The sequence below is a fragment of the Chanodichthys erythropterus genome, chromosome 22, assembly GCF_024489055.1.
Source record: "Chanodichthys erythropterus isolate Z2021 chromosome 22, ASM2448905v1, whole genome shotgun sequence".
NCBI lineage: Eukaryota > Metazoa > Chordata > Actinopteri > Cypriniformes > Xenocyprididae > Chanodichthys > Chanodichthys erythropterus.
This window is the reverse complement of record NC_090242.1, coordinates 7,021,670-7,037,492: the sequence shown is the minus strand read 5'-3', so window position 1 is coordinate 7,037,492 and position 15,823 is coordinate 7,021,670. Positions and strand designations below refer to the sequence as shown.

Sequence of the window (15,823 nt, the reverse complement as noted above, 5' to 3'; positions counted from 1 at the left end):
GATTTAAGGATTTAAGGCAGATATACAGGCTTATAAGGCAGTACCTGCTGATGGCCAACACAAGCTGATCTGTGCAGGCTTTAATGCGGTTCTGAGCCTCCATGTGTGTCATGGTCTCTGTACTTTCTCCATTGATGGCCAGGATGGTGTCTCCAGGGCACAGGTCGCTCAGCGCTGCTTTACTCGCAGGTGTTATCTAACAAAAGCCAAGCAGAAGAAAGGTTAAGGAAGTACCACACCCAGGGCAAACACTGCAATGTCTGCAGCCCAAGGTACAATTTATTAAAGGAAACCATTAATGAAACAATGCCTACAACTAAAGCAATGACAGATGATCAGGTTACTCAGCATCCATGCTTATGAGGCAATTCCATAGTTCTTGTCTGTCAACATTCAATGGCATTATGCATGGCGTAAATCTCACAAAGAAATGTCTGATTCATTTCACCCAAAAATTTAAAGAAATATTAGGTGACTACCATAATAATTGACTACCATATTAGGAAATATAAATACTATAGAAGTCAATGGAGGGTGAGATCTGTTTGGTTACTTCCAAATATCTTCCTTTGTGTACAGCAGAACAAAGAAATTCACACAGGTGAGAAAATGATGCCAGAATTTTCATTTTTAGGTGAACTATCCCTTTAAAGTTAAGGCTCTATTGAGTTTTTTTATGATTGAGAAACATTCACCAAAACAATAACATCCGTATTTATCCTAATATAAATGAAATAGAGCAAGTTTTATATTAAAACAACAGCAAAACACAAAATAAGAATTTTCTGATCATAGGATGAGGATGAACCAACACGTTATGAGCTTTCCCTTTAAAACATTTAAATAGATTTCTTTGAAATATTTTTAAGTTATGTATCACTGTGGAACCTACACATCTCAGCATAAACGATAAATTATTTGTTATTAAAGCGTCTACGTTCACAAACCACTGTTAATTTGTTCTGCATGGCAGGACATTTTATAATAATTAAAAATCTGTCACACTTAGTTCATCGCGATCTCAAAAAGTTCTGTTAAAATCAGTGAAGCTGACAAAATGAATCTCCTGTTTGCTTGTTATAATGAGAGGATTTGCAAGTGTGCAAAACTCTGAATCTCCTTTATGCTCAAAACACCAGATATTTTTATTACAGAGAAAACTGATCCTAGACCAGCAGTTATGGGCAGCTTTTCCCTCTAAAAGCATCCAGAAGCATGGAAGTTTGTTTCCACCACGAAATAAAAAAATTAAAAGATAATTGCGACTTTTTATCTTACGTTTCTGACATTTTCTCACAATTGTGAGTTTTTCTCACATTCTGAATTCATAACACGAAGTTGCGACTGTATATCACACAATTCTGACTTTATAAATAGCAATTGTGAGTTTACAGTACATCACGCAATTCTGAGAAAAAAAGTCAGAATTGTGAGATAAAAGTCATGGTTAATTTGTTTTTTTATTCAGTGGCACAAACAAGCTTCCATAGTAGCAGCAACAGGCAATTAAATAAGAAATTTGACACTTTTCCTAAGTTCATGGCCAGGGGGACGCCTAGACCAGACTTACACATGCTCTGACTAATTTCTGACTCATATTTCTGAAGATGTGTCATTTAAAGTTACCAATGTTGAGATCAGTGTTCATGTGAGCCAAATGCTGCTGAAGACGTTTCGTTATGGAATGCGTGAATGGCCAAATCCACATAATTAATCTTTTTTGCTCTCAATAGTAAGTTTGCTGAATGACCATATGATTAGGGGGGCATGTTGTGTCATCTGGGGGGGGCACTGCAAGTATTCATAGACCTCTAAATGTTGCACAAAAGACCAGTTTAGATGTTAAGCCAGGAAATTGCCTGAAATTGTTTCTAAGTACAGAACACTTAAGCATAGGGACCAAGGGCTGTTGTTATTACAGTGGGATGTAGCCTACAGTACCTCCAAGTCATTAACTAAATGACTCATTCACTTGACTATATCGCCAAACAGCCTATAATAAGCCAAGCACACATGTACAACCCTAAATATTTAGCGATCAGAAGCTGACCTACTAATAAGGCTAATTCATCCCATTTAGCAAGCTAAATCCATGTGTATGAAGGTCCTGAGTCATACTAAGACACATGGTGTTTTATCTTGAAACATCTTGCTTTACCCTGCCGAGAAAATTACTAGCCTCAAAGAACAAGTTATGTAACGTGACCTCACTGTTTTGGCCAAAAAAAAAAGCTAAGCTTTACAATGAAAAACATTATACATACATTATCAAAACCTGTCAATGTAGAGAGAATGATGAGGAGAAAGATTCACTATAGTCTGGATAAAAATATGAGCTCTGTATCCATTAAAATTGTTTATGAGTACAATGGGAATTCTATGAAACCCACATACACTATACTCTAAGAAATGCTGGGTTAACAACAAACTACACTCGAAAAAATGCTGGGTTGAAAACAACCCAAGTTGGGTTAAAAAAGGGCAAATCCAGCAATTGGGTTGTTTTAACCCAGTGGTTGGGTTAAATGTTTGCCCAACGTACTGGGTAGTTTTATTTGACTCAACTGTTGTATAAAAATTACTGTATTGCTTGCTTAAAATGAACCCAAAATATGCTGGAAATTAACATTTATTAATATGTTTAATAAATTAGCATTTAATAATAAGATAATGAATAATAAACAATAAACATTTATTAAATTGCTTATTAATAAATGTACACCTTTTGATTATTATTGTTGCCTCTAGTAATTATGTGTCTGATTTTTAATTTCTCACCTATTTTGGATTCATTTTAAGCCAGACATATAGTCATTTTTAATCAGTAGTTGGGTTAAATAAAACTACCCAGCAGCTTGGGCAAACATTTAACCCAACCACTGGGTTAAAACAACCCAATTGCTGGGTTTGTCCATTTTCAACCCAACTTGTGTAAAGTGTAAAGTTTGGTTGATGGTGGTGGTTGGGTTAAATGTTTGACCAACCTGCTGGGTAGTTTTCTTTAACCCAACTATTGTTTAAAAATGACTATATGGCTGGCTTAAAATGAACCCAAAATAGATCAGAAAATAAAAATCAGACACATACTAGAAACAACAATAATAATCAAAATGTGAACATTTATTAATAAGCCATTTAATAAATGTTTGTTTAATTATTATTCATCAAACTTATTAATAAATGATGATTTATTAAACATATTAATAAATGTTAATTTCCAACATATTTTAGGTTCATTTTAAGCAATCAATACAGTAATTTTTGCACAATAGTTGAGTTAAATAAAACTACCCAGCAGGAAGTGCAAACATTTAACCCAGTCGCTGGGTTTGTCCATTTTCAACCCAACTTGGGTTGTTTTTAACCCAGCATTTTTTAGGGTGTAGGTTGATGATTAATAACGGTTCACTGAAAACTCTGATTTGGAAAACATTAGACATAAAGAGTAAAAAATGTAGCTTTCAATATAACCAGTAGCACAATTTGATAAGTGATTCACAACAACCTAACATATTGTGAATGTTGAACAAGCCTGCTAAACGTTTCTGTTTACTTTCCCTTTGTGATTAAAAAAAAACAGTAGAGGAAAATCAATGATTATTCTCAAATTCTTAAAAAAAAAAAAATAAATAAATAAAAAAACCCTTTAGTATAGAGCAGATGTTCTAAACCAGTTTAGTTTCAGGATCTACACTGGACATCAAGTGAAGTACCAACAAAGTAACACAGTTGCTCAGCATGCAACATTGATTCAGTGAGTTCATGCTCTCTTTGTGGTCGGCACCAACCATGTTTATTACTGAACCCCTGTTTATTGTAAACTGGGACATATTTTGGTTTAACTTGTTTAGTTCTGGTCATTGTTTTTCAAGAATGGGGGAACATCTTGCAACCTATCCATGCTGGCATCTGCCCAGTTTGCATTGAAATACCGTAGAGTTTGCTTAGCATTTTTGCATTTTTCCCCTACTGTATTCATCCTATCAGAAAAGAGCAGCAACCCTTTTTTTCAATTACAAACCAGAACCCACCAGTTGAGGACCACTCATATAAAGTATTTGAATGGACACAGTGTAGCTTGGCAACATGCCCGTGACGCTGTGAACTTTGATGAATCCTGTGCTTCAGAATCTCCTAGATGCTACTTAATCTCATTTTGAATAATGTCACATGGCTTCCTGGAATGTGGCTGTGTTACAAATGCAGAGCTGAACGACAGTGGACAATGAGTTGCAGCCTGCCAGCATTACTGCATGCCCTTACAGAGCAAAAACAAGAGGAAGGCCCTGGATGCAATAAATCAGCCCCGTGAAATCCCAGAGGGAGCCAGTCAGACATTAAAGATTAGCAGAGTAAATATGTTTATAAGAAGCCGCATGTCTAACTGGTTCAGACAACTTTAAAGTTTATCGTAGGAATGAAAAAGAGATTCCGATTTTCTCAGTAATTTTGCAGTGAATATTTGGCAAAGAGTAATGAAAACATTGCACCATTCTGTTTTCTGTATGACATGGGACTGTGAATTCCTGTGAATGGATGGCCACATTTGTCAGTCTGGACAAGTGCTGACAATTTGTTGTGTATTACATTTGGCAATGATTCAGTGAGTTTTTACCTCAGCACTTTCACATTGACCAGGAAAACACCAAATGTTAACTCAGAAGCAAAAGCATTTTACAACAAGCCAATGGTCCAAGGTTGTGGAGATCCTAAAGGATTAGTTGAATTTCCTGATAATTTACTTTCAGTCAAAAAATAAAATAAAAAATTAAGGTTTCTGAGGAAAACATTTCAGGATTTTTCTCCATATAGTGGACTTCACTGGGGTTCAACGGGTTGAAGGTCCAAATGTCATTTTCAGTGCAGCTTCAAAGAGCTCTACATGATCCCAGACGAGGAATAAGAGTCTTATCTAGTTTAACAATTGTCATTTTCTGAAAAAAATAAATAAAAATGATATACTTTATAACCACAAATGCTCATCTTGCATTGCTCTGTGATGCGCCACGCATTATGTAATCTCGTTGCAGAAGTACTGGGTCTACAAAGTGAATGTTCAAAAATCCTTTGTCGAACGATTTTGAAGTTGGAAGAGAAAATGAGATGAGAGTTTTTCACTCTACCACGGTACTTCCACCTACGTCTTGCATGACCTTTCCAATGTGATTACATAATGCATGGAGCATCACAGAGCTATAAGACGAGCATTTGTGGTTAAAAAGTATATAATTTTTTTTTTTTTTTTAGAAAATTACCAATCTTTTGCTAGGTAAGACCCCTTTTCCTTGTCTGGGATCATGTAGTGCTTTTTGAAGCTGCACTGAAACTGACATTTGGACCTTCAACCCGTTGAACCTCAGTGAAGTCCACTATATGGAGAAAAATCCTGGAATGTTTTCCTCAAAAACCTTAATTTCTTTTCAACCAAAGAAAGACATGAACATCTTGAATGACATGGGGAGAGTAAATTATCAGGAAATTTTAATTCTGAAGTCAACTAATCCTCTAAATAACTGTGGAATTAAGCACAATGTCTCCATATTATCACTTTATCTCCCATATTGTCTGAAGGTCCGCATTCATTTGACTAACACTGCCTATTGGATTGTGTTTAAACTGTTACCTCTTTTCCATTTGGAGGTTTTCCTGGCAACAGGCAACTTAACATCTGCAACCCTAACAGACACTTTCCCTAACAAAACCTGTGGTTGACCCATTAATCTCAGCATTTACTGGGAACTCTGTCCACAGAGCCAGATGGAAGCCTTCATAGGACGTGAATGCAAGATATCTGAAGCCAAGCCTTACAGCGGTAGCTTCACTTTACCAGATTCAATCTCAAGCCTGTGGTGCTGATGAGCCTTTCAACAGTTTTCAGTATAAGCTGCTATCTTTACATGTTGCAGATGTTTCTTCAGCCTGCACAACTCCAAAACGCAAGGTTCTAACTCTGGCAACACTCAACAAAAAATGCTGGGTTAATGTCTCAGCTCAAAATACCCCACAGATCATTTATTATAGCTTGTCAAATTTGCCAAAAAACATGCATTTTTTTGTCTGTGTCCCTTTAAATGCAAATGAGCTGCTGCTCCCGGCACAATTTCAGGAAGAGGGCGGAGCTTTAACAGCTCAACAACAACAAAGCTGGAGAATCTCACGCAGCCAAAATGAGGATTGTCAGTAACGGTGTTCAGCCTTACATTGTTCAAACCGGAGTCGACACTGATGGAGAGACTCAGGAAGAAGTTACAACTTTTAGAATGAAATTGGACGTTTCTGAATGGTTAGTGGATACATTTATGTAGTTGCTGTGGAGTTGATTCAACTCATCCACTAGCATGTGCCGTCATGTTAATCTTTTGTACAAATCCAGCATTGAATTGACCCTCGTTTGTGAAGCAGTCTGGCGTAAAATGACCCCATGGTAACAACACTCTACTACAACAACTCTTCCTCTTCTCTACAGCAGCCCAACATGTCCTCGCCACCTTTGTCACGTGTTCTCGGGGGCGGAGTTTATGTAAATTTTAAGAGATTGTGATGTCACAAACCTGGGAAGAAGCTTGTTGTAGTCCCTATCAGCTGTTTGATTACATTTTAATTACTTTTAAATGTTTAATTGTTACATATAAATTGTTTGTTAAACAAGTTTAAATGTAGGCAATATTGTATGTTAAGAACGATATAAAGTGCTGTATTAAGAGCTGTTCTCATTGAAAATAAAGGAAGTTGTCATGTAAGCATAACCTGATATTGCTGAGTTCAACATGTTCCTGGGTCAACATTTTTGTTGATCCAGGAACACATCTAACTCAGCAATATCAGGACGTGTGTCATGTAAACCAGTTGTTGTGTGGAGTATTTTACAAAGGTTTGGAGAATTTAAGTTAATCTGTAAGTACTAATTCAAGTATGAATTAAAAAATAAGATAGTATTATTGTAAAAATGAATAAAATCAAGTATTATTGTACAAAAAAAAAAAAAAAAATCATCCCATTATGCTGGTTTAAATAAACAACCCAATTTGCTGGGTAATGAGTTCTTATTAAACCATTTTAAATGTAGGATACTGTAAACATGTTCAGGATGAAATTAAGAACCTAAATTGGGTTACTTTTAACCATGTGTAGGGGTTAGATAATTCGTATAAGACTTTTGAACATCTGGAGTTTTTAGAAGTTCCAATAAACAACCAGAAAACTGTTCCTGTATCTACTCCATACATTCATTCACTGGACGGGTGGGTGGATGGATGGTTGGAGTAGACTAAACATCCATGACCATCTTGTACCACAGATAAAGCCCTGACTGGCTGTAAAGATTAATTGGTGAAAACCAGCTGCTATTTCTCTAAATCAATGCAAGTGGAAGCCAGTCGAATACGATTTCTTCTGACATAGGCATTTACTGACCACAAATGTGAAGTAAATGATAGGGTTTGTCCAGCATGATTCAGCTTTTCATTCATTTGAGAAGCATCGAAGTCAGTGCCCAAAGGAAAGTGATATTAACAAAGAAGATTACTTAAATATCTCAAATATTTCTCCTCATCAGTTAGATTAAATGGAGACTTCTCCTTAAGTCTCTGGCTTATGTTTCTCCTGAAAGAAAAAACAAAGGTCCAGAAGAGATCTCAACATTTATCCTTTAAATTCTTCTAAGGCCAAATTATCTGACCATTGCTATCCACATGAATTTTACAGATATGCTCAAATACAATTGCGTCAATTTTTAGAAGATAACGTTTAAATTTCAATGGGACATAACCAAGAACTTAAAGTTTAAGTGAAATACAAAATTTTCTCATTACAGAGACAAATGCGAAGACATCATTTGGCTGAGAAGTAAAGGCTCGGTCACTGTTTATAAGCGACCGACGCGACAAACACGAAAAAAAAAAAAAGTTCATATAGTTCATCTGCCTTCAGAGAAGTAAACCCACATTTAGAGAAGTAAACCCAAATTTTCATGTTACATCGCGACAATGAAACAGCACGCCGGTTATAAGGGGGCCATCGCCTCAATTGCATTGAGAAACAGTCCATCATTCAAGAGAATAATAAGAAAACACGTACTCTGGAAATGGTGAGCGGTGTGCTGAAGTCCCGTCCACCCACCAGACGAAAACCCCACGGCGAGGGACCGGTGAGAGTCACAGTGTGAGACATATTTGATTCAAACAGTATCCACAGCAGAACAACTGCTCTATCCTCATTCACACTTTAATAAAACTAGTGCTGACGAGTGAGGAGGAGCAACTCTCAGGGGTTCAGAGGGAGGGCCAGCGCCGCTATGACAACCATACACAACTAACAGGGACCGTTCCCACAACTTTCACTAACGTACTTTAAGTTATGTGAATCTTAGAACAGAACGTTCTTAAACTAATGTTTATGGAACGTTTTTATAACGTTATTAATAGTTAATATACGTTATTGTAATGCTGAGTGAAAATGTTCTTAAAACAACGTTCTTGGAACGTCCTTGATGATGAATGTTCTCATTGTGTTGAAAAGAACGTGCTTAGAATACATTCTGGGACCGTCCGTATAACACGTCTTAATATTTGCTAGGCTAATTGTTTTCATAAAGTTATTTTTTTGTATAAAACTTCTGAGTATAGCGTTAAAGGTGCAATGTGTAAAATTTAAGAGGATCTATTGACAGAAATGCAATTTGATATTCATAACTAAGTTTTCAGTGGTAGTCCTACATAAAGACCTTAAAGGGTTAGTTCACCCAAAAATGAAAACTATGTCATTTATTACTTACCCTCATGACGTTTCACACCCTTAAGACCTTTGTTAATCTTCAGACAACAAATTAAGATATTTTTGTTGAAATCTGATAGCTCCTTGAGGCCTTCATAGCCAGCAATGACATTTCCTCTCTCAAGATCCATAAAGGTACTAAAAACATATTTAAATCAGTTCATGTGAGTACAGTGATACAATATTAATATTATAAAGCGACGAGAATATTTTTGGTGCGCCAAAAAACCCCAAAATTTCGACTTATTTAGTGATGGCCGATTTCAAAACATTGCTTCAGGAAGCTTCAGAGCGTTATGAATCAGTGTGTATCGAATCAGCGGTTCGGAGCGCCAAAGTCATGTGATTTCAGCTGTTTGGCAGTTTGACACGCGATCCGAATCATGAATCGATACACTGATTCATTTATGCTCCGATGCGCACCAAAAATATTCTCGCCGATTTATAATATTAATATTGAATCACTGTACTTACGTGAACTGATTTAAATATGTTTTTAGTACCTTTATGGATCTTGAGAGAGAAAATGTCATTGCTCGCTATGAAGGCCTCACGGAGCCATCGGATTTCAACTAAAATATCTTAATTTGTGTTCTGAAGATGAACTAAGGTCTTACAGGTGTGGAACAGCATGAGGGTGAGTAATAAATGACAGAATTTTCATTTTTGGGTGAACTAACCCTTTAATGAACCATTATGTTTTTAGTACAACCCAAATAGAGTACCTCAGGGATGACGTGTTTTTGTAGGCAAAACCCGGAAGCGAGTTAGCATTTTAGGACTTCCGGTTCCATCGCCCTAAAGTCTATGGGTTTTTTGAATGGATTTTTGCTAAATCGCCTGAAATGAGGTCTGTGGTTAACAAAGCCTCTAAATATTTTCACGTTTTGATCTATGACATAAAACACACCAGTTATAACCCGCTTGTGATTTTTCAAACCTTTATTGTGTTTTAAAAATGGCGGTTGCTAACAAATTGCTAAAAGGGACTGCTTCCTTTGGCGGGGACTTTAGACATCATCATGACAAACAGGACATTTGGACAGCATTTCTCATGAAAAACTGGATAAGTATTAGATTTAAAAACATGCTCGCAGATCATAATCAGCGAGCATGTTTTTAAATAAAGTTGTTTTCTAAATAAAGTTTGAGGAAGTTTGCTGGTGGTGACGTTGATCCGCGACCATGGTGTGCTGTAGTCCGTTTATAGCCTACTGTTAGTCTTTTATATCTGACCACTTTATTTAGGCTTCAAAATCTATAAATGTTGTGTTAGCTTGTAAAGATTATCTTGAGAGACAAAACGTGTAAGTGTCATAACCCTTTGTTAAACACAGAGCTTGTTTTTTGCAATTTTCCAAAAGTCTATGGGAAAAATGAATAGGCTTTCAATCGAGGAAACCCGTGCGCTTCTAACTTCTGGGTTGGCCTACAAAAACACATCATCCCTGAGGTACTCTATTCCGGAAATTTTTGGACTTTTTTTTTTTTTTTTAAATTTGAATGAAATTAAAACTAAAAGACTTTCAAATCACATGAGCCAATATTTTATTCACATTAGAACATAGATAACATTACAAATGTTTAAAAGGAGAAATTTTACACTTTTACCCACTAAATGAGCTCATTGTAAATTTGATGCCTGCTAAAGGTTTTTAAAAAGTTGGCACAGGGGCAACAAATGGCTGAAAAAGCAAGACATGTTAAAAAGATTCAGCTGGGAGAACATCTAGCAACTAATTAAGTTAATTGATATCAGGTCTGTAACATGATTAGCTATAAAAGGGATGTCTTAGAGTGGCAGAGTCTCTCAGAAAGATGGGCAGAGCTGTGAAAGAGTGTGTAAAAATATTGTGGAATGCTTTTTTTGCAAATTGCAAAGGCTTTGCAAATCTCATCATCTACAGTGCATAACATCATCAAAAGATTCAGAGTAACTTGAGAAATCTCTGTGCGTAAGGGACAAGGCCAAAGACCTTTATTGGATGCCCTGGTCTTCGGGCCCTCAGACGACACTGCATCACTCATCAGCATGATTGTGTCAATGACATTACTAAATTGGCCAAGAAATACTTCCAGAAACCTCTGTCAGTAAACACAATCCGACTTGCCATCTGCAGATGCCAACTAAATCGCTATCATGTAAAAAGGAAGCCATATGTGAACATGGTCCAGAAGCGAGATGCTACATCATGGTAAACATGCCCCCGTCCCAACTATTTTGAGACCTGTAGCAGCCATCAAATTTGAATTTGATTTCATTTTGTGCATAAAATTGTATACATTTCTCAGTTTAAACATTTGTTATGTTATCTATGTTCTATTGTGAATAAAATATTGGCTCATGTGATTTGAAAGTCTTTTAATTTTCATTTTATTCAAATAATAAAAAAAAAAAATGTCCTAAAATTCCAGAATTTGGGTTGTACTGTAGAATGAGCCATTTCTATCTCATACACCATTCCATATCAAGTCTCCATTATGCGCCGGCATGTTTCTACAGCAGCCCTAAATGGACAAACCCTCTGAAGTGTGCATTTCATCACTATGTTGTTCTTCTAAATTTTTTTTAGAGGAAGCTTGCATTGTCACTACGTTGAATACACATGAAGTAGTAGTAGTCATCTGGTTTATTAGAAGCAGAGACCGTTCTTTGTGAGAAGAAACCTCATTGCTTCACACAACCTATTCTCTGCTCTCTCAAGCGACGACATGTTGGCCAGACGGCCACCGTAGCTTCTCCCAAAGGGAGGGATGTGCGCCGTTAGTTGCATTTCGCAACCTTACCGCTAGATGCCGCTAAAATGTACACATTGCACCTTTAATGGGACGTCCTTACGATGTAATTTGATTAATGTTCTCATAATTATTTTTATTTGATGAAGATTATTAACATTGAGTGAAAACATTCTTAGAACAACATTCTCGGAATGTCTTTATGACGTTATTAATATTTGCTGAATGTTTTTGGAATGTTTGCATAAAACTTTGTGAGAACAATTTTAATGATATGTCCTTAGAGTGTTATTTGTCAAAGTCTAAGTCAATTTTTTGTATAGTGCTTTTCACATTGTTTCAAAGCAGCTTTACATAATGTTTATAATATCTTAAAGGATTAGTTCACTTTAAAATCAAAATTACCTCATGATTTGGGGTAATTTGGCGATTTGGGAAATGCAATGGGTTTGTGTAAGAAAAATATCCATATTTAACACATTATAAAGTAAAATAACTAGCTTCATCCGCTCAAACAACTTAAAAAAAACACCTAATTCAATTCTTTTTTCTTTTTTTTGCTAACTTTGAAAAGATTCACTTCACGTTTGGATGGAATCCCAGCTAATAAATTAATGGTAATGTTAGCAAACCATTAAGAACATATTTTTGTTAGCTAGGTTGTAGGCTACATCATCAAATAAGCATATACATTATACAACTTTGTTTTGTTTGTCTGTTATTTTTGTCTCTTTTTTTTAGAGAGAGATAGAGAGAGATTTAAAACCCAACAAAACAGCTCAGTTCCTTTTAAACTATAGAAGAAAAACACAATAAACTATGGGGCACTTTTTCCATTGTGGCATCAAATACACTTTGACTTGCTCCGTCTTGCTCAAAAACTTAAGGAAACTGTTCACTGTACTCAAGACAATACTTGTGTATCAGACAATTGAAAATGCCAGCAGTATTCATATGAATGAATCACGGCATATTGAACCAACATGACCAACTTAAGAAAAAAAAGAAAGTGTTATTGGGCACAGTACAATAAAGCAACCAGTCCCTACATGAGTAATCCTCCTCTTCATTTGATGGTTTGAACATTTCAAACATCAATAAAAGTATAAAGTTAAATTCACTACTGTTTGTTTCTCAGTAATCAATTTTCCTTGACATCTGTTCTTCAGAACATTATTTTTCCAAACAACTGTCCAAAAATTCAAAGTTAATAATTTGCTTTACATTATGAGAATCGGTGGAATGGTAATGTAGATTCCCTAACCAATTCCTGAAGTCAGTGAACATATTGGAGAAAGTTAGACTGTTTAATGCATGCTGTTAGCATAACGCTATAAGGTATATTAGTAGCAGATGTATTTGCAGGTGACGCAATGTCCAACCACGTCCAACTTCAGAGTACAGTATATGTGCTAGGGAGAGCTGTATGGAATAAGAAAACATCAAATGTGGGCTATTCAAAGGCTTTTCATACTAAAATAATAGAATATTCTTTTGTTGAAATGAAAGATTTTCAATTCCCATGATGAATAACATAAACTTGTGTTTGACAGATGGTCCTGTTTAATACTTAATAGTCTTGTGTGTCAAAAAAAGGAGTTGATGTTAGTCACATATGCAGAGCAAGTGAATAATACTCTGACAAACAGCCTTGGGCATTTTATTGGTTGATTCTATGGTTCCTACGTCATTTTCACCTCATATTTACTGCATTTTAAATTTCCCATGACTTCAGCGGACTGAATCCTGGCTCTGTTTTGACAGGCCACTTTACTATCATCCAGTATTCAATTTATACTAGCCTACGGCATGAAAGACAGTAGATACAAATGCCTTCTGTCATGGCAAAAATGTGAAAAAGAAGTACACTCAACTGCATGTAAGTTACAATTAAATATAAATGTATTATAGTTTAAATTGATATTAAATGTAATTAGTTTAACCACTTAAAGGACTTAAGTACATCATTATGGGGTTAGAATTGTTCTGTTATTCCAAATAAATAGATTATGATAGATAGAACAGAATGAGATCCATAAATATATGTTAGGAGATTCACAAAAATGAATTATATTTGCAAATAAATAAAATAATACTCTGCCTGGCATTCATTTATGAATTGCTTCCTGTGCATTTGCGGATTTTGAAACATTTCTAGCATCAACACATGCACACAAATCCACAAATAGTTGGACTTCTCCAACTGTCTGCTCAAGCCAATCAGATAACGGCCACATTGCGCTGACCAATCATACACTGTAAAATTTTTTTTTATGTAAAATCAACAGTAACTTATTGGCAACAAATAGCAAGCAGGCTTCTTTACAGTAGTTTTAAGCACACTGTAAGATAAAGTGCATCATTATTATACTGTTATTTTTATTTATTTATTTTATTTTATTGTTACTCTATATATTCAATAACACAAATTTTTGCTTTACATCACCAGCTTTATTCAGGTTTCATCTTTTACATTTCATAGGTGAACTTCAATAAAATAGAATTAGCAGCATATTAATCATATTTCATCAATGAACAAAATACAATTATAGCCATACCAGTAAAATCACAGTAACACATTGTGCCAGTGGAAAATAAATGTTGGAAATATAAAAATAAAAGTTTGAAGAGTTACTTCAAACTTCAAAGACTACTTAAATGTGCTGTAGAACGTCTTTTCAAAAGATGTAATATAAGTCTAAGGTGTCCCCTGAATGTGTCTGTGAAGTTTCAGCTCAAAATACCCCATAGTTTTTTTTTTTTTATTAGTTTTTTTAACTGCCTATTTTGGGGCATCATTAACTATGCGCCGATTCAGGCTGCGCGGCCCCTTTAAATCTCTTGCTCCATGCCCTCCCGAGCTCTCGACTATAAGTGCAGTTATACAGTGCATAAACAAAGTTCACACAACCCTCAAATGGATCTTTACAAGATGTTCATCATGCATACTGCATGCATGGATCGGATCATGTGAGTATAGTATTTATTTGGATGTTTACATTTGATTCTGAATGAGTTTGATATTGCTCCATGGTTAACAGGCTAATGCTACACTGTTGGAGAGATTTATAAAGAATGAATTTGTGTTTATGAATTATACAGACTGCAAGTGTTTAAAAATGAAAATAGTGACTGCTCTTGTCTCCGTGAATACAGTAATAAACGATGGTAACTTTAACCACATTTAACAGTACATTAGCAACATGCTAACGAAACATTTATAAAGACAATTTACAAATATCACTAAAAATATCATGATATCTTGGATCACGTCAGTGATTATTGCTCTATTTGCTATTTTTTGCTGTTGTTCTTGCTTGTTTACCTGCATAAAGTATGATGATTCGGCTGTGCAGCTCCAGACGTTAATTCTGCCTTGTGTAATGCCTTGAACATGGGCTGGCATATGCAAATATTGGGGGCGTACATATTAATGATCCCGACAGTCATTAATCGTTATGTGTTATGTCGGTGTTATGTTGAGATTCGCCTGTTCTTCGGAGGTCTTTTAAACAAATGAGATTTATATAAGAAGGAGGAAACAATGGACTTTGAAACTCAATGTATGTCTTTTCCATGTACTGAACTCTTGTTATTCAACTATGCTGAGGTAAATTCAATTTTTGATTCTAGGGCACCTTTAATTAGTAACAGTGTACACCACCGAATACACAATAAAAAATAATTAATAATTGTGACTTTTTTCTCTCAATTCTGACTTTTATTCGCAATTCCAAGTTTCTGTCATGCAATTGCGAGAAATAAAGACAGAATTGCGTGATAAAAAAGTCAGAATTTTGAGAAATAAAGACATAATTGCGAGAAATAAAGACAGAATTGCGTGATATAGAGTCAGAATTGCAAGAAATAAAGACAGAATTGCGTGATAAAAAAGTCAGAATTTCGAGAAATAAAGACATAATTGCGAGAAATAAAGACAGAATTGCGTGATATAGAGTCAGAATTGCAAGAAATAAAGACAGAATTGCAAGAAATAAAGACAGAATTGTGTGATATAAAGTCAGAATTGTGTGATATAAAGTCAGAATTGTGTGATATAAAGTCAGAATTGCGAGTTATAAAGTCAGAATTGCACAAACTTTTGAAAACAGGTTTCAAAGCGCAAATTTTTGAAAATGATACAATTATCATCTTAATACTTAAGTACATCATTGTTGTGTAAACATACCCTCTGTACAAAGCATAACAACATGAAAGGCTTACATGTGTTTTAAAATTGACCTACCAATTGAAAATATTCGTAGGCTGCCAGCACCGCTCCAGAAGGTAAATATTAATTATCACAGCTTTACTT

The 15,823-nt window shown here is 35.4% G+C and overlaps 1 protein-coding gene across 1 annotated transcript in view; it reads right to left on the bottom strand.

The window, feature by feature from the left end:
- pdlim4 (PDZ and LIM domain 4) overlaps nucleotides 1-8,230 on the bottom strand; it is a 50,071-nt gene extending 41,841 nt beyond the window's left edge. Inside the window, exons 1-2 of the mRNA XM_067375584.1 lie at nucleotides 8,077-8,230; nucleotides 45-196 (exon numbers count right to left, since the gene is read on the bottom strand). Coding sequence (XP_067231685.1) covers nucleotides 45-196; nucleotides 8,077-8,169 — 245 coding nt within the window. The 5' untranslated portion in view covers nucleotides 8,170-8,230. The remainder of the gene's footprint in view (nucleotides 1-44; nucleotides 197-8,076) is intronic.
- Between the last annotated feature and the right edge of the window lie 7,593 nt (nucleotides 8,231-15,823).